Below are 27,463 nucleotides of genomic sequence, written 5' to 3' on the forward strand. Positions count from 1 at the left end.
CCCATGAACCTACCGGAGGCAGGTTTGTGAGTTTTCCACACGCACACCTACTTAGAGGCCATCTCAGCTCCGAAAAAACCTTGGAGCGGATTGTTCTGGCCGGGGATCAATGAAGAGGTTCACTGTTTTTGCATTTCCTGTCCAGAGTGTTAACTACGGCAAATTCCTAGAAGGAACCGTGCTCCTCTTGTTCTCCTTCCCCTCATTGACATTCCTTTTGACTGAATTGGGGTTGATATAATAGGACACTTGGTGCCCTCAGCCTGAGGACATAAATATATATTAGTCCTCGTGGATTATGTGACCCGATTCCCAGAGGCTGCTCCTTTGTGTTTGGCTACCTCTAAAGCAATCGCACGGAAACTAGTAGGGGTCTTTGAATGAGTCTGGATCCCTAGAGAAGTCCCGACGGACCAAGGGGCTCCCTTTACCTCGGAAATGTTCAAGGAGACTGCCAAGTTGCTGAAAATCAAGTGCTTAAAAACCTTGGTATACCATCCTCAAACCAACAGTTTAGTAGAGAGGTTCAACCAGACTCTCAAACAGATGCTGTGCAAGGTTTTTAACAAGAATGGGAGGAATTGGGATCAACTCCTCCCCATCGTACTCTTTGCCTATCGGAATGTCCCACAAGCCTCTGCGGGCTTCTCCCCTTTTGAGTTGTTATACGGACAGCAGCCCCAGGGAATATTGGATATCTTAAAAGAAGGATGGGAAGGAGAGACTCTTCCCTCAACAAACATACTCGAATATATCGCACAGTTACGGGATAGGTTTGACAAAATTAGACAGGTTCTAAAGAGTCATTTGGAGGAGGCGCAAACAGCACAGGCCCGCCTTTATGATCGTGGTATGACCCTTCCGGGAGTTCCGCCCAGGGGATTGGGTCATGGTCTTGATTCCCACCTCTCATTCCAAATTGTTTGCCTATTGGCAAGGCCCTTACGAGATTAAGGAGAGCAAAGGATTGGTTGATTATTTAGTGAAACAACCTAATCAAGCTAGTGTATCATTTAAACTGCCTGAAACCATGAAAGGAAAGGGACCCCGATCCCTCCTCCAGTCAGCCCCGCTCACTCTTTGCTCAAACAGATCCCCTTAATTTTGGCGAGAAATTATCATCCAGACAGAGGCAGGAGCTGGAATGAGCTATCCACTCCGTCCCAGAGGTGGTGAGTAAAACTGGCAGAGTATGCGAAATTCAAGACCGCGTTTAGTACCCCTAGCAGACACTGGTAGTATTGTGTCCTTCCATTTGGGTTACATGGGGCTCCTGCAACTTTCCAGCATCTGGTGGACAAAGTGCTCCGGTCCCATAACGCGTATAGTGCTACCTACCTGGATGACGTTGTCATCTATTCCAGCACGTGGAGGGAACATGTGCAGCAGGTCACAGCGGTATTACGGACACTAGGAGAGGCCGAGCTTCGAAATCAATCCCAAGAAATGTTTCTTCGGACTGAGAGAAGCCAAATATTTGGGCTACCTAGTGGGCCGGGGTACTGTGAAGCTACAGTGTTCAAAACTAAATACCATTCTGAAATTGCCCCGTTTGAGAAACAAGAGGTAGGTCCAATCAGTTCTCAGTTTGGCCGGGTACTACCACCGGTTTCTACCTAGGTTTTCTGAGAGAGCGGCGCCCTTGACCGAATTGATGAAGAAAAGTACTCCCAACCACATGGTATGGACCGACAAGACGGAAACTGCATTCGGTGACTTGAAACAGGCTCTAACTTCAGCACCTGTATTGATAGCCCCTAACTTTTCTCTTCCATTTATCCTCCAGACGGATGCTTCGGACACAAGCTTGGGAGCCGGGTTGAGCCAGAGTGTCGATGGTGTTAAACACCCCATCATGTACATAAGCCAGAAACTGTTAGATCGGGAGACCAGGTACGCAGAGGTGGAGAAAGAAGCCTTGGTGATTAAATGGGCGATTACCCAGTTGCGGTACTACCTTTTGGGATGGGAATTCACTCTGGTGACTGACCATGCACCGCTGAAGTAGATGGCCCTTCACAAGGAGTCAAATCCGCGGGTCACTAGGTGGTTTGTTGACCTGCAACCGTATAAGTTTTCGCTCGTTCATCGGAAGGGGTCTCTTCATGCCAACGCTGACACCCTCTCTCGGGCTCACAACCTCTCGGTGCAGGTTGCCCGATCCAACGGGTCTGGGCCTAGGGGGATCCTTGTCACACACGTGTGAATAGGAAGCAGCTGAAGGACTTAACAACTGATAGTAACATATCTGCTCACGGGGCGGTGGGGTGCACTGACTCTTTTTCTTAGTCTCCTACAGATCCTACCTCGGAAATCCCACCAGGAGCCGCTACATCAACAGGGGACACATTTCCGGTCCCAGCCCTGAGGATGACGTAATTTCCTCCAGACTCCCTATAAAACTTCACTCCTTCCCTCTGGATTTTAGTTCTGTTTTGTACTCTGTCTTGAAAACGCTACTTGCTCTAAATTTCTTTTGCAGCCAGGAACACATTATACGGGTGGCTGCCCCAAACCTTTGCAATGTCTGGTGTCCTTCCTTATTACATCCACCAGCTTCGCTCAGTCACTCTCATGAGCCCTCCCACTGTCACTGCACCTGGCGCCTCTCTGGTGATACTGTCTCTTTCTCCCTGGAGGTAGGTGTCACAGTCCGTGTGCCTTGCGTCTTGTCAGACACGTACCCTCATCTGCCTGTGATTCCCTGCACTCAGAGCGAGTGCCTTTGACAGTGTTCTTGGTGGAACATCTCTCTCCTACACTGTCTGCCCCCTCACACCATCCTCTGGACTCGCTCCATCCCTACTGTTTGTTCACTCCCTCTTTGCATCGTCCAAACACCACCCACTGCCCAGAAGTATATAATTGCTTCAGTCTCTGCTTTGATCAACATGGCGATCAATTACATTGGTACATATCAATTTCCTTTGCTTATTAATAGTGTCAACACATTTTCATTGATTAAAAAAAGTAGTGTTGTTAGCTATGAAGAAGTTCATATACTACTGTATGCTATTTAGAAACAAATGTCCCCAGAACATATTAATTTTTAAAGGAAGCAGGCAGTCCTGTATTACAATATGTTATATTAATGAGATACCAATCAAAGCAGTCTGTTCATCAAAGCAGGTAACTCTTTTGCAACACAGATGAATATCCACGTCCTGTAGACAGCCAACACAATAACCTGCAACAGAATTATTCAGGAAATTTGCCTTTTTACTTATCACCCCAGTCTCAATAAATGGTGCCTGTTGCCCCTTCATCTATTGACTTTTACAATTATTATTACCTGTTTTTTGCCTAAGAGAGAAAGAAAACCACCCATTGTACAAAAATGCTTCCCTCTGTCAAGAGCATCTCCTAAATAAATAAAATGTAAGCACATAAAGAGGTTTGTTTTCACACCCTGAAAATACCATACTTTTTAAAACATTTAAATATTCACTGTTTCAAATTTGTAATATAACTCTTGTAAAGGCGATGAAAACAAGTCCAATAAATGACATATTTTCTGTTTTGAACATAATACAGTATATGAATGAAAAAAAACACATAACAGAAGAAAAAGATGCACATAGAACATTCCATATATGATGGGTGTATAGATGCAAGCACAAGGCAGTCCTACAACCACCATTACCCCAACATCCTACTTTTGTTGCAGCCTTTAGTCTTCACTCAGACTGAATTGTTAAGTTTATTAATTCTGACATTACAGTTAAGTGTTTTTTTTGTGGCTGTGATGTATTTTCTAAGAAGCACAAAAACTGTACTTCACATAGTCAATATTTTTGCATGTGGAGTTGTTTTCTAACTACTCCAATTTGGTGGAAAACCCATACATCTGGCAAGCATACCAAGTACCAACCTTTTTAGCACTATAATTCTAGTACTGCGCAAGACATGGCGCAAATCAGGTATGGGAGAGCAGATTGGGTCATGACATTGATTATGTTTTAGATTTTATGTGGTAGGTAGTTTAGGAATCAAACTATAAGTTTTCACCAGTGCAGGATTTATAGAATAAGCCACCCCAGGTCCTGACATCTGGGCATGCTACTGTACTTCTTGCTGATGCTTCAATTGTTAAATAAATACAGTCAGGTCCATAAGTATTTGGACAGTGACACAATGTTCATGATTTTATTGCTGTACACCACCAAAATTTATTCAAAACAAAGTAATCAAGATGTGAATGAAGTATAGATTTTCAGCTTTAATTCAAGGGGTTTAACAAAAATATTGTATGAGCTGTTTAGAAAAGACACACATTTTTATACATCTATTTTAAGAGGCTCAAAAGTATTTAGAGGAACTAACATAATAATAAATATAATGATTGTTTTTAATATCTGGTTAAAAATCCTTTGCAGTCAGTGACTGCCTGAAACCTGGAACACATGGCCATCTCCAAGATCTGAGTTTCCACCCTACAGATGCTTTGCTGGGCCTTCACGGCAGCTGTCTTCAGTTCCTGCTTGTCTGTAGGACTTACTGCTCTCAGTTGTGTCTTCAACAAGTGAAATGCATGTCCAATTGGGTTGAGGTCAGTTGTTTGACTTTGAAGAATATTTATCTTCTTTGTGTTGAAAAGCACTTGATTTGCTTTCACAGAATGTTTTGGCTCATTGTCCATCTGTTCTGTGAAGCATTGGCCTATCAGTTTTGCAACATTTGGCTGAATCTCATCATAGTATAGCCCTTTACGCTTCAGAATTCATCCTGCTCCCTCAGCCAGCAGTCATATCATCAATAAAAAGTAGGGTATGCTCATGCCATAATACTGTCTCCAGTATGTTTCACAGATGATGTGGTATGCATTGGATCATGAGCCATTTCTTGTCTTCTCCAAACTCTTCTCTTTCCTACATTCTGCTACATATTGATCTTAGTTTCCTTTGTCCAAAGAAAATTGTTATAGAACTGGACAGGCTTTTAAAAATGTTTTCTGGCAAAGTCTAATCTGCTCTTCCTATGCTATGAGTTTTACTAGTGGTTTGCACTTTCTGGTAAACCCTCTGTCGTTATTTTCATGAAGTCTTCACTTTTATTGTAGACTAATATGTTAGGCCTATCTCGCCGAGAGTGTTCTTGAATAAATATTGTTAAGAGGTTCTTTTTCACAAAGAACAGAATTCTGCAGTTACCCATCACAGTTGTCCTCCATGATTGTCCAGGCCTTCTGGAGTTGCTGAGCTCACCAGTGCATTCCTTCTTTTTAAGAATGTACCAAATAGTTGATTTTACCACTCCTGGGGCCTCATGCATAACGCCGTGCGTAGAATTCGCACTATAACATGATGTAACCACAAAAGCCGAAATGTGCTTACTCACAAAAAATTCCAGATGCAGGAATCTGTGCGTTCGCCTACTTCCATGTTCTTCTGCTACATAAGTCCCAGTCAGTGTGAAAAGTAACGCTTGTGCACGCGCCTGCCGTCCCGCCCCAACTCCTCCCAGAATTACGCCTCTTTGAATATGCAAATCAATATAAATAGCCATTAAGATCTGCCTTCTGTGAAAAGACAATGGGAAAAGCACAGGGGAAAATATAAGAATTTCAGCAAATACCAAGTGGAGGCAAGGAAAAACGTACTATTTGTTGGTTTAAACAGTGGTATAAACAACAAAAGGAAGTCGATCAAGTGACATAGTGTGTTGGAGAAACTTGAAAGCTCAAGTTCACAAAGTCGCACAGTGCTTGAAATAAAAAAGAAGTTATCACATATCAAAGTCGCTGTGAAAAGGCGAGTCGTAGCCCACCGGCTGAGTGTCATATGAAAGCTTATTAGGGTACAGAGAAAAAAAAAAGCACACGGTGGGAAGAAAGAATGAAATGTCAACTTTAATCTCGAAATTTCCACTTTAATCACGTAGTTTATTTTGTCATTAAAGCAGAACATCATAAACTTCATCTTAAAATTGTTTATTAGTTTCTCAAATCCCATCGTAACTAAAGTAGAAAATTAAATGCTTTGTTTTGTATTTGATTTTCTATGTGCTCTACTGTATATATGTGAATCACTTTCTTTTCCTCCGACAGGACACAGAATCCATTACATTCGTGATATTACAGCTCTCTGAATAATTAAAATACTGAGATGTATACGTGATATAATTTTTCATGATTATAGGAGTTAAATCATGTTATTAAACATGGGAACACGGTGGCACAGTGATTGTTCATGTCTCAGATGCTTGCTGAACCATGCATGACCTTCGATGAAATGCTTTAGTACAGAAGTACTGTCTCTTTCAAACGTACCAACCTCCAATTCCTGTCTTAACTTTTCTTTCTCCAAATACCTAATCGCCACACAATCAGCTCTGTAATAATTACAATCAGATGCATTAAACAAATAAACAATATGTGGTTAATTTCAGTGTATTTATAAAGCTGTGTCAGGTATGTTGATCTAAAAAAGAAAAGATAACCAAACAGGAACAGTAGCACTGGTTTGTCGCCAGTCTGCAAAACCGAGTGCAGAACATGCGTAAGACAGGGTATGAGGTACCATGGAAATGTACGTGGCTTTACGCCAAGCTTAGGTTTTATACATTGCGATTTGAACGTGGAAACGTTCTTACGCAACATTTCTGTGCATATGCACTGTTCTGCTATCCCTCTAAAGGGTTTATTTTGTTTTCTCAGCCTAATGATGGACTGTTTTTACTTGCACAGGCAGCTCTTTGGACCTCATATTGAGTGTTCACAGTGGCAACTTCTAAATACGAATTTCACACTTGGAATCAGTTCCAGACCTTTTGCCTGCTTAATCTTTAATGAAATGAGGAGGGAACTGCTCCCACCTGAATATGTAACAGCTTCAAAATGGGGGGATTATGTTATGCTGAGAAATGGCTGTCATGCCTAAACAGCTCATGAGACATTTTTGGTAAACCTCTTAAAGCTGAAAGTCTACACTTAAATCACATAATGTTTCCTTTATTTCAAATCCATTGTGGTGGCACATAGATTCACAATTGTCAAAATAGTGCCACTGTCCAAATACTTTTGGACCTGACTGTAAATAAATCAAAACAGTTGAATTAAAACCCTATACATTGTTGTTACTGTGGAAAGACACTATATCAAATGATTGCTGTTCTCTCTAAGCCGGTAATTGTGACACATTCTTCTTCTTTTAGACAACGTCTCTGCGGTATCAGAGAAAACAACTTTGCAAGATTCTGTTGTAACCACAGTGAAAATCCAGAAAAGCAACTGGAATAAAGGTGAACATTATATTTCACTCAACAGATCTTGTTGCCTAATGTGTTTTAACATCAGAGTGAAACTAACACAAAGGTATATATAAAAAATGAATAATATATATGTTAAAAATTGAGATAAGCAAAAGAAACACTGTGTAAGTGTGATAAGCTGTACTATACATTTTCTTAAATCATTTACCCAGTTATAAAAGAGTTGCATATACAGTAATATGCCTGAAAGGATGTTCATCTTTGTAAATAACAAGGGAAAATTCTAATATAGTAAAATTTAGAATTTTGCAAATCACTTTAAGGAAAGGCACATATTAGGTAATAGATAACTACTAATAAGTAGGTAAACAAAGACATTGTACTTAGGTAGAAGTTGCAAATCCCAATATATTAAATGCAAATCATTCTTTATTGACCTGAAACTCACAAAGTTAAATTTATTAACCTAAATGTAAGCTTTTGTGCATGTTTGTATATATTCCAAATCACAAATATAACCCTTTATTTGTCTTGTATGTTATCAAAACTGTGTTTATAACCATCAACCATCGAGATCTATGTCTGTCTAACTGTTCCATAACATGTGTGTAAGTCTGAGAACGTTGAAAAAAGAAACAGCTAAATTCTAACACTAACTTATCATTATTATCAGGCATACTTCCCTTCTAGAATGCCAGAAATAGAGTCTCAGTCATGTCTTTTTGAATTCAATTGAAGTAAACTTCTTTATAGTTCTTACAACTTTGCATTACTGTCACAAGCCAATTACCTAGAAGGAATATTACTGAAAGGGGTATTTATCTACTTCCCTCCACAACCTTTTTCTTGCTTTGCCTTGCCTTCAACTGTCCTTCATAGACGTTGGCACTCTCCTTCAATTATAGATACTTCTTGAGAACTCAGAGACGTCAGAATGTTCTGCCGTCCTTGTAGTGACTGTAGTGATTGTCACTGTGTATCATGGATGGTCTAGAAACAGTAATCGTGCTGCTGTTTTTCAGCCAGGGTCTGACTGGTATTAAAATGTCTCATTTGTTACTATTTTTTAATATTAACAGTGTGGATTATCTAGTTTTTATGTGTTGATGCATCTTCTGCTGTGTCCCTTACGTTTTGTGATTGGTGCACTAGAAGGCAGGTCCACCTGCCTATTACTGCAAGGGCCCGTCCTCAGCCCTATAAAGGTTGAGGAAAACTAACAGTCCCTTGTATTTCATCAAAATGTAGTGGGAAAAAAGGTGATGCTAACAAAATGGAAGTTGAGAAGTTTGAGTGTTTGGGAGTCTGTCATCTTTTTATGATTAAACTGTAATGAATCATGAGAAGCCACCTCAGAAAGGAGATCAAATGTACTGTGGATCCAACCTTGTTAAAAAGGTCAGAAAGAGGCAAGATGACTGCCCCATGTGGTCATGTACACTAAAAGCAATATACAGTAATAGTATTCCGAAGAAAAGGAATGGTAGTTCACAATTATCAGAAACCTACCCACAAAACTATACCAAGTACCTAAGAATTGGGAACTTCATCCAATTCTTCCTCCTGTTAGACAAAAGACAAATCCTAACAGCTAGTGCTGAGTTTTGTTATAAAATTGACGAGAAAGCCTTCTGAAAAAAAATTCTTGTTTTTCAAATGTTCCTTCATACAAATAAATATGTTTTTTTTTTTTGTTTGTTTGCTTAATTTAATTTTTTGGAATAACAAATTAAATTTTGTTTATGTCACAGTGATCCCTGGTCATCCAAAACTTGCACAGTTGATAGTCACCAGCGGCCTAATGTTTGGAGTACTAATAATTCCTGCATTTTTATGGTATAGATTTATGTAAGTAAATTATCTTTATTGCAACTATTATATTGTTTAACTTTGATTTGGAATTAACTGTAATTACATAAGGTTGTGTGGGTTTGGTTGATTAGTGTCTCCAAATTGTCCTTATTGAAGAATATGTGTGTGTATACAAAAGTATACCCTGCGATAAAGTAGCACCTCATCCAGAATTGACGCTAGATTTGCACCAAGTGAGGCTGGAATAGGTTTAGACTGACCCATAACCATGAACTGCATTAAGCAGATTAGGGAAATGTGTTAAATATTAATCAATATTGTTTTGTCTTGTTAGAGTTTCTTTATTACACTATTTTCCCCTTTTGTATTCTTATTGTGTAGCCTTTGCCAGAATGCTTTAGATTACATGCAATTACTACTGTTTATAACATATTGCACCTTATAACTCAGTGGTTCTCAACCTGTGGGGCGGGCCCCCCTAGGGGGGCGCAAAGTAACAAAAAGGGGGGCGCGAAGATGTGAAAAAAAGAAAACAAGAATCAAAAATATGAAAAAAACATCTGTTGAAACCAAAGCAAATTAAGTTAAACTACATTCTAATACTAGAACAATAGAGTTAGATAAATGTCGATAAAAGTTAAGTAGGTATAATAAAATATGCATGTACATTTCAAAAAAATGTGGGGGGGGGGGGCGATTAAAACTGTTATGAAAACTCGGGTCGCAAATACTTAAAGGTTGAGAAACGCTTTTATAACTTCTCCCCACCTTTTCTTCTATATCTACAAGCTAGGACAATTAGATAAACTAAAAAGACAAGCAGGCGTTAAGTTACAACTTTAAGTAATGTAGTTAAGTCATCATTTCTAGCTTTCTTCAGGACTAGACCGCATGCCTGTCTCAATATGGCTGCTGAACTGTGCTCTTCAGTGTATTTTTCCTTTTTTATTGAATAATAAGTGCTGCCTGAAATTGTGGGCTAAAACCTCTCCAAAATCCAAGTGCCAAAACCAGCATCTCTCCTAAAAGTAACCTGTGCTCTTTGCTCAGAGTCAACTTACTTCTCTCCCTTTAATTGCAGTGACTTTTACAAGCTGCTGCTTTTCTGACAAAGAGACCCATTTCACACATTCTTTCAACTTGGCTGTGCCATTCCTCATAGCACACACCTTCAGACATGAAACAGGACCCTTTTCCTTTTTCCCTCTTGTCCTTTTCATTCATACAAAATGCTGATCTGGTGCACTTTCTTTCCAACTCATTCATTCTTACACTTCCATTTTCAGACCTTCCACACACAAGCAATTGAATTTCTTTCATTTCCACTGTCTCTTCTGTTAATTCAACACATTCTTTACTTAGTTCCTATATTCCATTATCCAATTCATGCCCTGCAGTCAGCGATGGCCATTCAAACTCACCAGCCACCCTACCTTCTATTTGATTTCTATTTTTCTAAATCAAATTTCATTGCTTAAGATGTTCTTTAAATAATGGACAGACCTCAGAATTACATGGAGAATGCAATGGAGTGGAGAATAATGGAAGGAAACATCCTTGCTGTTTTCCTTCCTTTCACATTCCCACTCTTTATCTAGTCTCAGGTAAGTCACCCACCCATGTTTAGGGTTCCAGTCAGATCACTATATTACTGCCCTAACTTTTACAATTGGCGGTTTACACTCCTTTTTTCCCCTGTCTTCTCTGCTTTCTGCTTTAACAGTGGGTGTTTGTGGTAACCCGCCTATCAGGCATCACCGCTTTAAAGGGAAAAAGTCCTAAGCATAGGGTAGACTTAACTTTTGTGGTATAAAAAGCTAAAGCACTTACAAGTACCTATTTAGTCGTTGAAGTATGGAGTACATTTTTGAGGTCATTTTTAACTTTGACTTCGGCAGGTTCACACAGCGTCCCTGGACGCCAGTGACAGTTCGGACGCACATCCAGATCAGACCTGCTGGAGGACGCTGCGTGTAACCCGTCATAAAGGATACCATCTTTTTAGTCACATGCTGTTAGCATAGAAGAAGAAGCGGAGTGTTTAGTTAAGTTAGTGTATACATTAGTTTGAGAATAAAGTCCCAAAAAAAAAGTAACCTACTTTTATAATGGGTATCGGCTCATCCGAAGGGAGCACATTGGAATGCATTCCCGTTTGCGCTCATGGGGCTGCCAGCGCTGTTTAATACTTGCCTTGCAGGAACTGAGTGTAACACCTGTGCAGAATGCACCCTTGTCAATCACGATTGGTGTAAGGGTGCAGCGTGTTGCAGGATTGGCTGAAGATTTGTTCCCAGAGGCACTTCCTTGGTTTAGGGTTTGTTTTTAGACTTGGTGGTGTGGATAGCATGGTTAATATAGCGAATTCAATTAGTATACCAAATAGCAGCTTGTGACTATATTCGTAAATATTTTTGCATAAAAGTAGATATCTTCTAGTTGTAGCATTGTTTTGATGGAGGTATCTTATAGTTTGGGCTTGTGGTGCACTGTTTGTTTTTCATGTATATGTACTTTTTTTGGTAAACTAGGAGGCTTCGCCTCCTGCTCACCAACCCCTCCGCCTGCGCTACATGCAATTGTGAAGAGGAGGGCTGAACGCACCCCAAGGAGACGCAGTCGCTCCTCCGAAATCCCTCTTAAATGGTGATACAATAGGAAGCAAATGCAGTTTTTTTTTTTACCTACTCTTTGCTCGATCAGCTGCTGGCTTGCTGCTTCTGCCGTGCCGTGTGATCTGCATCTCGTGCGGCACTTCAAACATTTAAAAGCCTGTACAGCAGCTGTCCTTTTGTCTCACTGCCTTGTCTCTCTTCACCCCCAGACATCCTCAAACACTATTCAATCTCTTTTCGCTGTTCCACTATTTCACCAAGTAATATTTTCCATTTGTTTGCGCTAATACGATCTTTCCTATCATTTTTTTTAGACTTTCGCATTTTCCTACTTCCATTATCTCTAACATGCTCTGCATGTGTATCGCACCAACGTTTTTGAATTCTTTACGATGTTCTACTTTGTCGTCTACTCTTTGTCTTTTTCTGCCCCGGGCCTGGTTAATTCTCTTTGTACAAAATCACATCTCGCGGGATGTGAAAGTGTTTTTCTGAGAAGGTCACGTCTTGTCTCTCTGAACAGGTCTCGTCTTGTCCCAAGTTTTTTTATGTAATAGAGAGATATTTTTGTGCACCTTTTGGATTTTGGTGTGTGCACTTTTTGTGTATTTTGTGTATGTTTCTGTCTTTATTTTTAATTTTGAGACTTTCAAAATTCACTATTTTTGATTGGGGTATTATTTTTGTATTTTTTGCACCTATAAATAAAGCCCCACCTTTTTGTGTCTGTGTCTCCATATGTGACTTCTCTCAAGTCTGATCCCAGTCGGTCCTGAACTGCAAGACACCCACTGTGTAGTAGTGCCAACCTTGCCACTACATGGGGTGTCACAGTGTTCTACATGCTAGCACATCACATTTTTCATACCAACTGTTAAATCTCTCAAAACTTAAACATTCACACATCATTCTATTTTCACTTTCATCCATTTTGCTATTTTCTTTCTCACACTGTTCTTCCTTATTGCAAATGCAAGATAGTAAGCAAATAATGCAAGATAGTAAACCTTTTATAACAGTAGCTGTGTTCTTTATACCTGATCTTTGTTTCCCTACTTTTAATCCTTCCAGCTCCCTTCCATTTTGTCGCATGCTTGGGTCAGCTTTCTGTTTTCTCTACCTGCACTACAGATTTCCATTTCTTGGCTTTAGTCTGTTTGTCTCTGCCACTCCACTGGAAGGTGGCTGCTTTATTATGAATTTAGACATTTCTGACTCTACAATGCTACTGTAATACAATTTGCCAAACTCGCTATGGGTTGGCCTACTTTTGTAGCTGTAAGCAGATATACACATGCATAAAAATCTGCATACACATAGATCATAAACAAATAAGTGCTGTATGAATGACACATGCATTTCCCATCACTCCCTAGCACTTTAACCACATAAGTGCCATATGAATGATGCATCCACTGCCCGACACTCCCTAGCACTCCAATTAGGGCCTCACTACCACTAACAAACATGTGGGTGTCCTTGTGACAAACATGAAGTCTCAACACTTTTTTGGTTATATAACATTTATAATCCAAACAATGTTTTAATTCCACCGCATTTGTACACTGGGTTCCCTAAAATTAACATGCATACATCAAAACAGTATTCTCAAACAGGGTACAAAACATGGTTACCCAATAATCCTGCCGACTACGGCAATTGTTTTGTCTTGGTAGAGTTCTATATTACTCTACTTTCCCCTTTTGTATTCTTTATTGTGTAGCTTTTGGCAGAATGCCTCAAATTCCATAGACTTAACACTGTTCATAAGGTATTATACTTTATAACATCTCCCCCTCTTCCATCCATTATCCAACCCGCCATATCCAAACTACAGGGTCACGGGGGTCTGCTGGAGCCAATCCCAGCCAACACAGGTTGCAAGGCAGGAAACAAACTCCGGGCAGGGCGCCAGCCCACCACAGGGTGAACACACACACCAAGCACACACTAGGGACAATTTAGAATTGCCAATGCACCTAACCTGCATGTCTTTGGACTGTGGGAGGAAACTGGAGTACCCACAGGAAACCCACGTAGAAACACGGGAAGAACATGCAAACTCCACACAGGGAGGACCCGGGAAGTGAACCTGGGTCTCCTAACTGGGAGACAGCAGCGCTACCCACTGCACCATCATAGTCTCCCCCTCTTCCCTCCTACATATATATCCTCAAGCAATTACATAAAGTAAAAGACAGGCAGGAGTTAAGTTACAATTTTAATGTATTATTATTGATAATACTCATAATATAACAATAAACAAAGTACAAGAGAATACTGGCAACCATACAACCTGATAAATGCTGATTTTTAGTTTTAAGTGACACACAGATGTGTTAGTTACTTAAATGTCTTTCTTCAGGGCTAGGCCACATGCCTGTCTCAATATGGCTGCTAAGCTGTGCTATTCAGTGTGTTTTTCTTTACTCTTAGTCTTAACAGAAGTGGCTGTCTTATCAGCAATTAGATTTGAGAGTGCAGCGATCTAAGACAAACTAAATGGTGACAGTTCTTCTGCATTTCTCAAAAGACCCCACAATTAATGCACATACTTTTAACAGTGAAAGCTCACTGACTATTCTGTATGGCATTTTTCTTAGACATTGTTAACACACACTGCTAGATTTTCGCAACTTTTTTCCATGTCTTCTTACCTGGTTATCTAATTGATTTGTAATGATTAATCACATACAACTTGTCTGGCCAGCAGACAAGTATAGGATTTCTTTTCTAGTCACCTTTGCCTCTGCTTTATGCAGCTGCATCTTCGACTACCATTGCTGCTGATGCCTTTACCATTTTGGCTGCATCTGCTTTTTGCAAAAAAAAATCAGAGCTGCAACAGCTGATTGCATTATAAAACTAAAAAACTTTAGAGATACTGTTGATGCAAGCTTGCTGAATGGCAGCATGCGGTTCCAGAATATTCGCTACCCACGAACTATCCATCCCTGACTTTAAAGAAAGAAACCGTACACACAAAAGTGCAACATATGATTACTCCCAGTACTCTGCTCTGTGAGCCAAAAATGTATTGTTGTGATATTTCCCTCTACTTACCCTTTACCTGTTTTCTTCAGAGATAATTGTACACAGTCCGATTTCACTAATACTTCAAGAGACTTACTTATTATCGACACGAACAACATACAACGTTTAAAATATATCTCAGACCTAAATATTACTTTGGTCTCTAAGAATATATTCATACATACAAAGATTTAACATTCTTTGTTATAGGCCATTCATCAACCAAAAATACCTTAATTTACATACTGTTTCTTATTACTGGATGGAACGCTCATCCTCAGCCTTAATAAACCTTGTAGATTGGAGAATATGGAAAACTTCTGACTGCTCCAGGTATTATTAATATCTACTTTATTATTTCAATTACTCTAGATATGAAGACAAAGTATTGAAAGGTAAAAGCCATGGTTATAAAGTCATTGATTCTTCTTGAAGCATCTCCTTGATTTGTTTAAACAGATGCTACTATGACTGACAATGGTACAATTCAAGAAAACGGGATGCTTTGATCTCCTGCTTCTTAAGTGTTAAATTTATCTTTTCCATTGGAGCAAAATATTTGCTTTAATGTGCTACAGTTTTTTAGTCGTCCTTGTAAGATTAAGTTTTTGTTTGTGTGAGCAAAAAATAAAATAAAATCTAAAATCCACGACACTACAGGTATGATTCCTGTTAACACCATAAGCAAAATGGGCTGAATTCAAAACTAGTTTTATTAAAATCATTCTTTAAGAAGTATAAAAATATATTGAAATTTACATAATTTTATGACTTATTACACCGTTAGCTGTTTTTATTATTCAGGCCATTAAACAGAATTTGGCATAACGTAAGACAGACATCTGTTGGATTTGATGGCATATTCAATCTTAGGCATACAAATTTGTTAGGAGAAGCTTGAGGAATGTTGGGATGACTTAACTCTGAATTACTGTAATAACCCTTTCAATTTGAGTTCAGTAAAAAGGTAAAAAATATATTATTTATGCCCAATATACATTTTTGAATGTGAATTTATATTTCATTCATTAATTAATTATTTTGTAGGTTAAACAGTGGCAAAGAGGAAAAGAAGACAGATGATGCTGAAGACAGCTTGCCTGCTGCAGAAAAGGAAATTAATACAATCACTCACAAGAAAGAAAAACATGTACATTTTGAAAATGAAGAAATAAAAAAAGAGGATGATGACAATGTTGAAACCAACAGTGACATCACAGATGTTGAGTCTGACTTGACAGAGGAATCAGATGTCATTGATAAGGATGTCATAGAAATACTGAAAGAGAAAGTGAAAGGTAAGGAATTAAAAAACTGGCTTGTTCATAAAAAAATTGGCCTCAGTTAAGATGAAGCATCACATGTTACAGTATATCAAATGTAATTTAACACCAAGGACAGTAAAAATTTACGTACAAGGGAAATCCACATTGCTCAGACATATCATGTTATGCAGGAAAGGAATGTAAAGCAGAGTAAGGAAAAAGGAAGATAAATACTGAGGTGTATTAGTATTAATCAAAATCTTTGTTTTGTATGGTTACTTTTTGCCTGTCCACCTCCTTTTGGTTTTATTAAACATTATATTTTTGTAGTCCATTTCAATTTTGGTAAAATTGAAGGTTGTGTTTTCAATGCATATATGCTGATTTAAATTTAATATTGACATAATTCAATTCAGTCTACTTTTTTACACAAATCTGAGCCTGCACTCAGTGATTAGTGCTAAACAAAAATAAACTAAATTCAATTGATTTAATTTTTCATTTTCCATCAGTTATCTAAGACCGGATCTAAGACCGCATTGAGGCCCATACATCCCTTTTCCACACCATACTTGACAACTCATTCTGTGGGATTCCAAGGTGTCCCCAGGCCATCTGGGAGATGTAATCCTCCCAGTATCCTTGAGTCTTTCCTGGGGTCTCCTCTCAACTGGTCGCAACCGTGAAACCTCCATTGGAGTCACCTTGGAGGCATCCAATGCAAAGGGTCAGCTGCTCTACTCTGAGATTCTCCTGAGTGTTTGGGCTTCTCACCACATCTCTATTAATGGAAGAGCCCAGCCACCTTGCAGAGAAAGCTCATTTCCTCTGCTTGTATCCTTCTTTCTGTTTGTACCCTTTTTTCGAGTTTTGCACAAAACTCATGACCATAAGTAAGGATTGAAAGGCAAATCAGCTGGTAAATCAAACGTTTTCACTTCTGTCTCAGCTGCTTCTTCACTTCTATGAATTAGTATAGTGACTACCTGATTATGCTTGCCACCCCAATCTGTCTGTGAATCTCACCATCCCTTTTCTCCCAACTCATGAACAAGACCCCAAGGTACTTAAACTCCTCCATTTGAGACCATAACTCACCTGCCGTTTAGAGAGGACAGTCCACCTCTTCCTACTGAGGACCGTAGCCTCAGATTTGGAGGTGCTGATCTCTGTCCCTACCATTTCACACCTAGGATCTCATGTATAACGCTATGTATAGAATTCACACTCCTTTTTATAATACCCAATCAACATGAATTTCAAACCACATGCATGCGCCTACAGCTACACCCTGTCTCCTCACAGAATTTAGCATATTTTAATATGCAAATTATTATAAGTAGCCTCTTCCATTCAGTGTTTTGCTAAAAGACAATGGTAAAAGCATGTGTATTAAAGAAGAGTTTCACCAAATGAAAAGTAGAGATTCTACTCAGTGAAATGGAGGCAAGGTTAAACATACTATTTGGTGGCTTAGGCAGTGGTATGAGCAACAAAAGGAAATTAATGGAGTGTCACTCAAAAGTTCAAGTTCAGAAAGTCACACAGTGCCCAAAATAAAAAAAGAAATGGTCAGATGTCAAAGTCAACGTGAAAAGACAAGTGTCTGAGTGTCATATGTCATATGGAAGCATATTAGGGCCATAGAGTGGGGAAATATAGGGACACAGTGAAGAACAAAAAGGTCTATGTCGAGATTAAAGTTGAAATGTCAACTTTAATCTCAGAATTTCCACTTTAATCTCATAGTTCATTTTGCCATAAAAGTAGAACATCATAAACTTTATCTTAAAATCAATGTTTAATTTAATAGACTTTCTCAAATCCCATCATAACTAAAGTAGCACGTTAAACACTCTGTATTCTTTGTGCTCCCTACATGCTTCTTAAACAGACTTTCTTTTATGCTGATAGGAGCAGACAGGCAGGGATCACCATACAATAGTCTCAGCAAGCATAGAACGCAAGGCAGGAACACTCACTGGACAAGGCGCCAGTTCATCACTTCCACTGTGCCACTGTGCCCCCACATCTTAAATTATTAACAGTACACATTATTTAAATAAAGTTAACAATTTTTGTGTAAAATTTAATATACATACTTTAATGCAAGTATACGTCCTATTATACTATAAGCACACAGCTCCAAGAGGATAGGTCATGGAAATCTAAATCAACTTAGAAGCCAGTCATAATTATTTGTAAATATGCTCTGTCTTGTATTGAACTGAATTGAATTCCTTTATTGTCATTGTATGGTACAATGAAAATTAATATGCAACTTCTCCATGAATCAATTTTCCTATAAAATGGTAAAATAATAATAATAATAAAATAATAAAAAACAATGAAAAATGTACACTATGAAAGCATAAGTACAATATACATGTACATATAGTCCAGATATTGCAAATGGTTCATAAAGTGGCTCAGGTTATATCATATTACAGTTGTAGTGCAAGCTTACAGTGAAGTAATGGTAATTACAGTATAAACAGTTATCCTGGGAGCACTTGATGGACTGATTGAATGCGTTTATAGCCCTTGCCAAGAAACTGGTTCTGAGCCTCAAGGTCCATGCAGGAAAGGCTCTGAAGTATTTGCTGGGAGAAGTTCAAATAGACTGTGGCATGGGTGAGTGGAATCCACACAGATGATGGTGGATTTCCAGAGGCTGCAACATGTGCTATCAATGTCTTCCAGGGCTGGAAGCTGTATCCCATAATCCTCTGTGCACTCGACAGCCCGCTTTAGAGCTTATTGATCAGCTGCTATGCAGCTGTGACACCACACACAGATACAATGGATTAAAAATACGCTCAGCTTTTATACATCTCGAAGTCAGCATGGAAATGGGCATGTGCAATATTTCTGTGCATACACACCATTTGTACATGAGACCTCTGGTCACCCAATAAAGCCAAAAGAAAATTGTCTGCAATAAACAGTGCCTCCAAACTGGATAAGGCTGCATATAAATTGTTCACAGATTAATGCATATTTATAATTGTTTAATTACATAATGATTTATTTAATTACATAATGAATATTTGTAAAGACTGGTGATGAGTGAACCCTTAAGAATTCACTTTGCCTTGAGTTTGTTGAAATCAAATAAATGCTCAGCAAATCTGCCAAACTTTGAAAAATGTGTTGAAGTTAATGGAAGAGAAACTAAACTAGGGTTGACTAGCTTAGTGCCTCCTTGAGATAAATTTAATAAGGGTTAAATATTAGAACAATAAAATTTCTTGCAGATAGTGACAACATGAGCAGGAAGCATGGGTTTACTGATTCCATAGTAGCTACTCATCTCTCTCAAAACAGAAACAAAAGTTTTTTTTTCCTCTGACACACTTGTTCATACACTACTGCTATTACCAGATAAGCACAACTTTAAAGCATAAGGATTATTCACTTCTTCTGTCTACATCAACTGCACAGCAATTTGGGTGATGCTATTAAAAGGGTAGGCTCATGTAATTCACACAAGTCACATACGAGTTGATACAAAAAGTCTCAAATAAACTGACACATCTCCAGTTTTCTTCTACATCAACATTTCGTCAAATTTGTTTAGCATACCAGTAGAATAGTTTTTATTAAATTCATACGGAAGAAGAATTTACATACCACCTACTACAAGATCAGAATTATATACGTGGGAGGCTGTCACATCCAACATTGCCTGTTTTTTAGCTTTGTTAGCAAGTGTTCATAATTATTATATTACTTGTATTTTTATACAAATAACAAACCAACAGAAATGAAATAAGCACAGCTGATCATCAGCTCTAATCAGGGTATGCTATTTATTATATTAAATGTGTATTATTTCAGGATGAAGTGTGTACAATGTAAATTAGCACAAGTACTCAAATATAATCAGAGTAGTACGAAATGGGACAAATTATTTTTGCTTACTTTCAATTGCAATGACCAACAGTTTGTAATCTAAAAAATTCTAATTAAGCTAAACTTGTTTCAATATTTAATACTTCCTTTTTTAAATGATTTAAGAAAACATAAAATGCCATGTATTTTATTTTAATGGCAGGGCTATATAATAGAGAAACTGAAAAAATTATTGAAAAAAGAGAACAAACTAAACAAGGTCTGAAGAAAAATATAAAAAAACAAACTACAAAGGACAACAAAAGGAGGGAAGAACGTGAAAAGGTGGAAATACTTGACAAAAAGAAGATAAAAAGAGACAGAGAAAGTAATGGCACAAAAGAGATTAGAATTAAAAAAGACAAAATACATTATGAAAAAGAAAAGATTAGTAAAAAGAAAAGCATCTCATGTTCTGACAAAGATGAAGATGAGGCAAAACATGAGAAAAAGAAAAATGGTGGAAAGAAGAAGGACAAGAAGCTCATAAAGCATGAAAGGTGTCAAAGTGAGATGAAACATCAAATGAAAGAAGACTTTTATCAAATGAAGGAAATAAAAGAACTTAAAAAAGAAGAGCATGATAAAAAGGAAACAGATAGCTACAAAGAGGGAAAGAGTAGGACTAAGGTGAGGGGGCACATTAAAAAAGAACACAGTGGTAAGAAGGTGGAAATGGAACATCAGAACAAGAAAAAAATCAGTGAAGACAAGGAGATGCATCTCAAAAGGCAAGAGATCAATAATAAGATGCTGGAATCTTACAAAACAGAAGTTGATGGTAAACAGAAGAAGCCTGGCCATCATAAAAATGACACAGAACATGACAAAAAGGAAGAAAAAAGTAAAAGAGGTAAGGCTGAATATCATAAAACAGAAGAGATCAGTAAAAAGAGGGCGCTGGAATACGGCAGAAAGGAAGATGGTGATGAAAAGAAGGAGCCAGTAGATAAAGAAAAAACTGAAACTAGACATAAGGGCACAGTGCATCAAAAAAAGGAGGAAAAAACAAAAATGACACTAGAGGAATATCACAAAATGGAAGATTATAGTAAAAAGGAACTGGAACAACATAAAAAAGAAGACAAGGAGCAGCAAAAAAAGAAAAAGATCCTTAAGAAGGAAATGGAGTATCATAAAGAAGAAGAGAATGGTACAAAACACAAGCAATATCATGTAGGGAAAGATAGCGGCATAAAGACAGAGGTAAAGCATTACAAAAAAGAACACAGCAGTAAAATAAAGGAGACAGAACATCCTCAAATAGAACATAGTAGTAAAATAAAAGAACAGGAGTATCATGAAAAGAAAATGGTTGATAAAAAGAAAATGGAACATCAAAAAGAGGAAATATTTTATACAAGACAAATAGAGCATTGCAAGAAGGAAGAGAGTGGTAAAAAGAAAATAATAGGGCATCATGATAAGGAAATGATTGATAAAAAGCAAATGGAGCATCATATGAAAGGAGACAGCGGTTCAAAGAAAATAATGAGGCATCATGAAAAGGACGTGATCGATACAAAGCAACAAGAGCATCATAGGAAGGAAGACAGTGTCAAAAGGAAAATGAAAGATCATCAGAGAAAAGATGTGATTGATCAAAATGTAATGGAGCATCACAGGAAGGAAGAGAGTGGGAAAAAGAAAATAATGAGGCATCATGAAACAGAAGTGATTGATAAAAAGCAACCAGACCATCATAGGAAGGAAGACAGTGTCAACAAGGAAATGATAGAGCATCAGAGAAAGAATGAGACTGATCAAAATGTAATGGAGCATCATAGGAAGGAAGAGAGTGGGAAAAGGACACCGATAGAACATCACAAAAAGGATGGAATTGATAAACAAATTAAACATTACAAAAAGGAAATGATAGATAAACAACAAACACATGATCAGAAGAAAGAAGAGAGTCACAAAAAGAAAAAAATGGAGTATCATGAAAAGGAACTGATTGATAAAAAGCAAGTGGAGCATCACTTGAAGGAAATGGCAGATAAACAAATGGAGCACCCTAGGAAGGTAGATAGTGCCAAAAAGAAAATAACAGAGCATCACAAAAAAGAAGTGACTGATAAAAAACAAATGGAGCATCACATGAAAGAAGATAGCAGTTCAAAGAAAAGAATGAAGCATCATGAAAAGGAAGTGATTAATAAAAAGCTACCAGAGCATCATAGGAAGGAAGACAGTGTCAAAAAGGAAATGACAGAACATCAGAGAAAAGATGTGATTGATCAAAATGTAATGGAGCATCACAGGAAGGAAGAGAGTGGGAAAAAGATAATAAGTCATCGTGAAAAGGAAATGATTGATAAAAAGCAAGTGGAGCATCAGAAAAAGGAAGTAATTGATTCAAAACAAATTGAACATCACAAGAAGGAAGAGAGTGGTAAAAAGAAAATAATGAGGCATCATGAAATGGAAGTGATTGATAAAAAGCAACCAGACCATCATAGGAAGGAAGACAGTGTCAAAAAGAAAATGACAGAGCATCAGAGAAAGAATGAGACTGATCAAAATGTAATGGAGCATCATAGGAAGGAAGAGAGTGGGAAAAAGACACTGATAGAACATCACAAAAAGGATGGAACTGATAAACAAATGAAACATTACAAAAAAGAAATTATAGATAAACAACAAACATGGGATCACAAGAAAGAAGAGAGTCACAAAAAGAAAAAAAATGAGTATTGTGAAAAGGAAATGATTGATAAAAAGCAAATGGAGTATCACATGAAGGAAATGGCTCCTAAAAAACAAACTGATTTTTACAAAAGAGAAATTATTGATAAAAAACAAGTGGAGCAACAAAAAAAGGAAGAGAATGGCAAGAAGAATCATAAAAAGGAAATGATTGACATGAAACAAATAGAGCATCACAATAGGAAAGTGACTGATAAAAAACAAGTGAATAATCACATGAAGGGACAGAGTTATAAAGAGAAAATGACAGAGCATTTCAAAAAGGAATTGATTGATATGAAACCAATGGAACATCATGAAAAGAAAAAGACTGATAAAACTGATAAAAAACCCATGGAGCATCATGGGAGGGAAGATAGTGATAAGAAGAAAATGATAGAACATTACCAAAAAGAGGTGATTGATACAAAGCAAATGAAGTGTCACAGGAAAGAAGAGAGTGGTCAAAGGAAAATGATGGAGCATCATGAAAAAGAAGAGATTGTTAAAAAGAAGTTGATGGAGCATCATAAAAAGGAAGAGAGTGATACAAAGAAGGAGGTGGAGAGAGGGGTAGACAGTCACATAAAAAAGAAAATGGAGCATGAAATGGAAGAGAGCAGTAAAAAGGAAGAACATTGCATAAGGAAAGACAGTAGTACCAAGAAAACACTGGAGCATTATAAGAAGGGTGAAACTATTCATATGGAAAAAGAACATCAGAAAAAGGAAGAAACTAAAAAGAAGGAGCAGCAAATTCAGAAAAAAGACAATGGTAATAAAAAGGAATTAGAGCATCATAAAAGGGAAGAGAGCACTACAAAAACGATAACTGAACATCCCAAACATGCAGAGATAAATATAAAGGCAATGGACCATCACAAGAAGGAAGACAGTGATAGAAACCAGGAACTGGAAAATCAAGAAAAAAAGCAAAGCAATAAAAAGAAACATCAACAAATGCAAGAGGTAACTAAAAGGGAGATGGATCCTAGAAAAAAGAATGAAATGGATCATCATAAAACAGGTGAAAGTAGACACACTGATACTGAGCATCAGAAAAAGGAAGGAAAAAATAAACAGGGAGATGATGGTAAAAAGCATCATGAAAAAAGAGAGATTAAACAACATGATAAAAAAGACAGCATTAAACGGAAGCAATTGGAACATAACGAAAAGGAAGACAATGATAAAAAGAAGGAGGTGGAGCACTGTAAAATGGAAGAAAACCCTGAAAAAGGATTAGTGCATCATATAGCAAAATACAGTGATAGAAAGAAGGATCTGGAACACCTCAAAAAAGAAGCAATTGGTATAAAAAAGAAAAATGAGGAACACCACAGCAAGGAAAAGATTAGTAATAAACTGAGTGATCATCACAGAAAGGAGACTGAGAATCATAAAAAGGAAGAAAGTAGTAAAAAGGAGCAAGAACATCGTACAAAAGGAGACAGAAATACAACTGAAGTAGAGCATCCCAAAGATGTAGAGAACAGTAAAATGAAGAAGATCGAACATAGTAGTAACACAAAAGAAATAAAACATCACAAAATGGAGATGGAACATCAAGAAAAGGAAGAAAGTAGAACAAAAGAGCTTAAACTTTTAACAAAGGAAGATAGCCATAAGAAAATTGGCCATCTCAAAAAAAAAGACAGTAAGAAAAAGGAGAAACTGCAGCACCACAAAAAAGAAGAGACTGACAAAAAGCAGATGGTGCATCAGAGGAAGGAAGAGAGTGGGGAAAAGATGGAGAAGGAGCATCATAAAAATGACGGCAGTGGCAGTAGAAACAAAGAGGTAGTACTTCACAAAAAAGAAGAGAATAATAAAAGTAAAATACATGATATAAATGATGTAAAGAAAGTAAAAGGACTACAGAAAGCTGATGTGAGTTTTAAAACATTCAAAATGAAAGAGACTGAAGATCATGAAAAGGATAGCAAAGAACAGAGTGGTAAAAAGGACACCAACCATCACAAAAAGAAAGAGAGTGAAAAAAAATATCTAGAGCATTACAAAAAGGAAGAGGACTGCAAAATGAAGCAGATGGAAAGTAAAATTAGTTTGGAAAACTGTAATAAAAAGGAAACACTACATCAGATAGAAATAGAGACTGGCAAAAAACTAGCAATGCATCATAAAATGGAGGAAGATATTCTGAAAAAATATAAGGAAACGCAGGAGACACAAGACAGTCACAGAATGAAGTATTATAAAAATGAAGGAAATGTTCAGCAAAAGATGGCGTACAATAAAATGGATATTCATCGACCCATCCATCCACTGTCAAAACTGTTCAATCCAGCTCAGTTTTACAGTGGAGCTGAAGGTTATATTAATAACTTTGGGTACAAGCCAGAGACCCGCCCTAGATTGGAGTCTATGGAAAGCAAAAAAGGGTTCATAAAAGCAACAGAGATAGAACCTCATCATAATAAAGAGAGTCAGCAAAAGACGCAAGATGAAAAAGATCAGAAATCGAAGAATGTCAATGATGCACATGGAGTGAATAGTAATAAAATGATGGACCTTTTTAAAAAAGATGCAGTCAATGTAATTACAAAGGAGAAGAAGAATGAAAAAGAGAGTGTTAATAAAGCAAAAAAGTTCTATGAAAATAAAGAAACTGGTGAAATAGAAATGTTACATTAGGAAGAAAGATGCACACAAAGAAACAATATGTGAAATCACCAAATTAATATTTCTTAAACTTTTAAGGAAACTGATAAGCAAAATAAAAACAGAAGAAACATCAGTACATATAGGATAATGTTTCAAAGATCAAGAAAGTTCAAGTCTAAAGGCAAGAGGAATTTCAGGAGATTACCTCTAACAACTGTTTTTTTGTTTGTTTGTTTGTTTTAATAACTGTTCGTTTGTTCCTTTTTTCTTCAACATCTTCCCCTTCATTACTTTCTGATTATGAATATTTTGATTTTTTTTTTGTATCTTTAGTGTTATGTAAAAAATCTCAAAGAATAAGCACTCACTGGCTCTCCTGTACTACTATTATATGTTTAAGCGATAGCAGGAAAGCCAACTATTGATAATTGTCAAGACGCACAATTTAAATAAAACCTGACATGATGGACATATGAAGGCAATGACTTGTCACTATTAAAACAGGAAGAAAAATATAAGATCAGGAAGGAATATCATATCTATGAAAAGGTAATACAAGGAACATAATGGAAAATGTGACAGTCAAAGGACGGTGATGCATGGACAGAGTATTATGTTTTTATATGTATAGTGTATGTAATTTCACTCAACAAACTCCATAACACTGTCTTCATAAAAATAGAAGTAGACTTTGGCCTTCCAGCTTAGAAATTGTAGATGATACTAATATTGGAACTTAGAAGGAATTTCAAATGTAAAAATTAACTCACAGTCAAAGTTAAGTTAAATCTATTACCTCTGAATGAAAAATTCAGTTATTCGTCCATATTATACTTTTAAAAATAAAAAATAAAACAAGTCAGATACAAAGAAAAAATATTTTAAAAGAGAAATCATCACTCCTGGTAATGTGTAATAAAGGCTAAGTGAGATAAAAATAAATAAATAGAAATCATGAAACTCAAAACAAAAAACATATAAGCAAATATAAAGAGGACTATTTCTCTTGTTTAATAATTATAAGTTGATGTATGAAATGAATTTCATTGTTTCACCTTTTTAGGTCATGCCCTTCAAAATGATTACATTTTTAATTTGAGCCATCAGGAGATGACTTACATTTATGGAAATCAAAATTGTAGCACAGCTGTCATTCGCAGTGGCATTTATATTTGTGAATAGGTTTGAGGCATTCTTTGTCTGCTTTTTGAATGTGAAGAGAAATTTATGTTTTTGTCATGCACAGGATTTGCACCTCATACCCCACATCACCACTGCTGCATGCTTTATATCCAAATGATTAGTTCTGCAATTGTTTTTACAGTACAAAATACACAAACCTGAAAGGGGGAAGGTCAAAGCATGCTATGATTTTGTGCCTAGTCACCTATATGCTGGGAAATTAAATCTTTTAAATTTGTTTCTATGAAAAGCACATGAAAATGAAATGTATTCCCCAATAGAGTGAGAAAAGTGTATGTAAACAATTTGCTTTCTGGATTTTGTTAGCCTGACTACATGATTGCCATATGTTTTATTTTACTTTACCTGATGTGACTCTGCGGCACATAAAGCTCCAGGGCTTGTTTTCTTTTCTTTCTTTAGATTCACTGTGCACAGCTTTTGCTTACATTGCAGCAGAATGTCAGGTATGAGTGTTCACACTGCACCCGCTGTTCTCACTATGACAAGGCCTCGTTTTAAGCACTGCTAGCTTCATTTTACATCTACTGGCTTACATTTCAAATTTTACCTGCACATAGATGTTCAAAAATATTGCTGTTTGAAAACCTCAGAAACTGCCATACACATTTAGTTCATTTAGATATTCCTAATAAACACATTGTTAACCTTTGCTGACTTGCTGAAAATGGATTTGGAGCCTTGATCGTAACAGAGTTACTCCATTGAGGAGTGACACACAGTGGGTGCCATTTTTAAAAGTCAAATTTAACACTTCATGTGATTTTCAATACCTAGTTCAAATTTCAGGTTATTATCTAATAATTACAGTTTGTTAACATCATTAATTTCCTGAACCTGTGTAATAAATTTAGGATTATATGTATAGTGCCTGTCCATTACAGTTAATGCCATAGCCACACTCACACACACTGAACCAATTTATAGTCAACACTTAAACTAACACACCTAAGTCTGGGACATGGGAGAAAAAACAGAGCACACAAAGAAAAGTCACAAACAGACATGAAAAATATACAAAACCCACACTGGGCCCTAGCTGTGATACAAACCAAGCTTTCTGGAAGTGTAAGACACCACTGTGATGTCCTGCCACCCAGAATTAAAATCACATAAAAT

General features: G+C 37.2%; 1 protein-coding gene across 1 annotated transcript; it reads left to right on the forward strand.

The window, feature by feature from the left end:
- The first annotated feature begins 438 nt into the window (after positions 1–438).
- LOC120538200 (trichohyalin-like) lies at positions 439–25,501 on the forward strand. The gene is made up of 8 exons (XM_039767653.1): positions 439–850; positions 7,153–7,239; positions 8,961–9,045; positions 15,717–15,819; positions 20,084–21,034; positions 21,155–24,173; positions 24,435–25,072; positions 25,475–25,501. Exons 1-8 carry the CDS (start codon positions 439–441, stop codon positions 25,499–25,501), a joined length of 5,322 nt encoding a protein of 1,773 aa, XP_039623587.1.
- The last annotated feature ends 1,962 nt before the right edge of the window (positions 25,502–27,463 follow it).

Source organism: Polypterus senegalus, chromosome 10, assembly GCF_016835505.1.
Source record: "Polypterus senegalus isolate Bchr_013 chromosome 10, ASM1683550v1, whole genome shotgun sequence".
Lineage (NCBI taxonomy): Eukaryota > Metazoa > Chordata > Cladistia > Polypteriformes > Polypteridae > Polypterus > Polypterus senegalus.

Coding starts and splice junctions, on each gene's coding strand:
- LOC120538200 (XM_039767653.1), top strand. CDS start 439: ATGTTCAAGGAGACTGCCAAGTTGCTGAAAATCAAGTGCTTAAAAACC. Junction 24,174..24,434: donor CCATCTCAAAAAAAAAGACA/GTAAGAAAAAGG, acceptor TCAAAATGAAAG/AGACTGAAGATCATGAAAAG. Junction 25,073..25,474: donor TTAAAAAAGATGCAGTCAAT/GTAATTACAAAG, acceptor TTGTATCTTTAG/TGTTATGTAAAAAATCTCAA.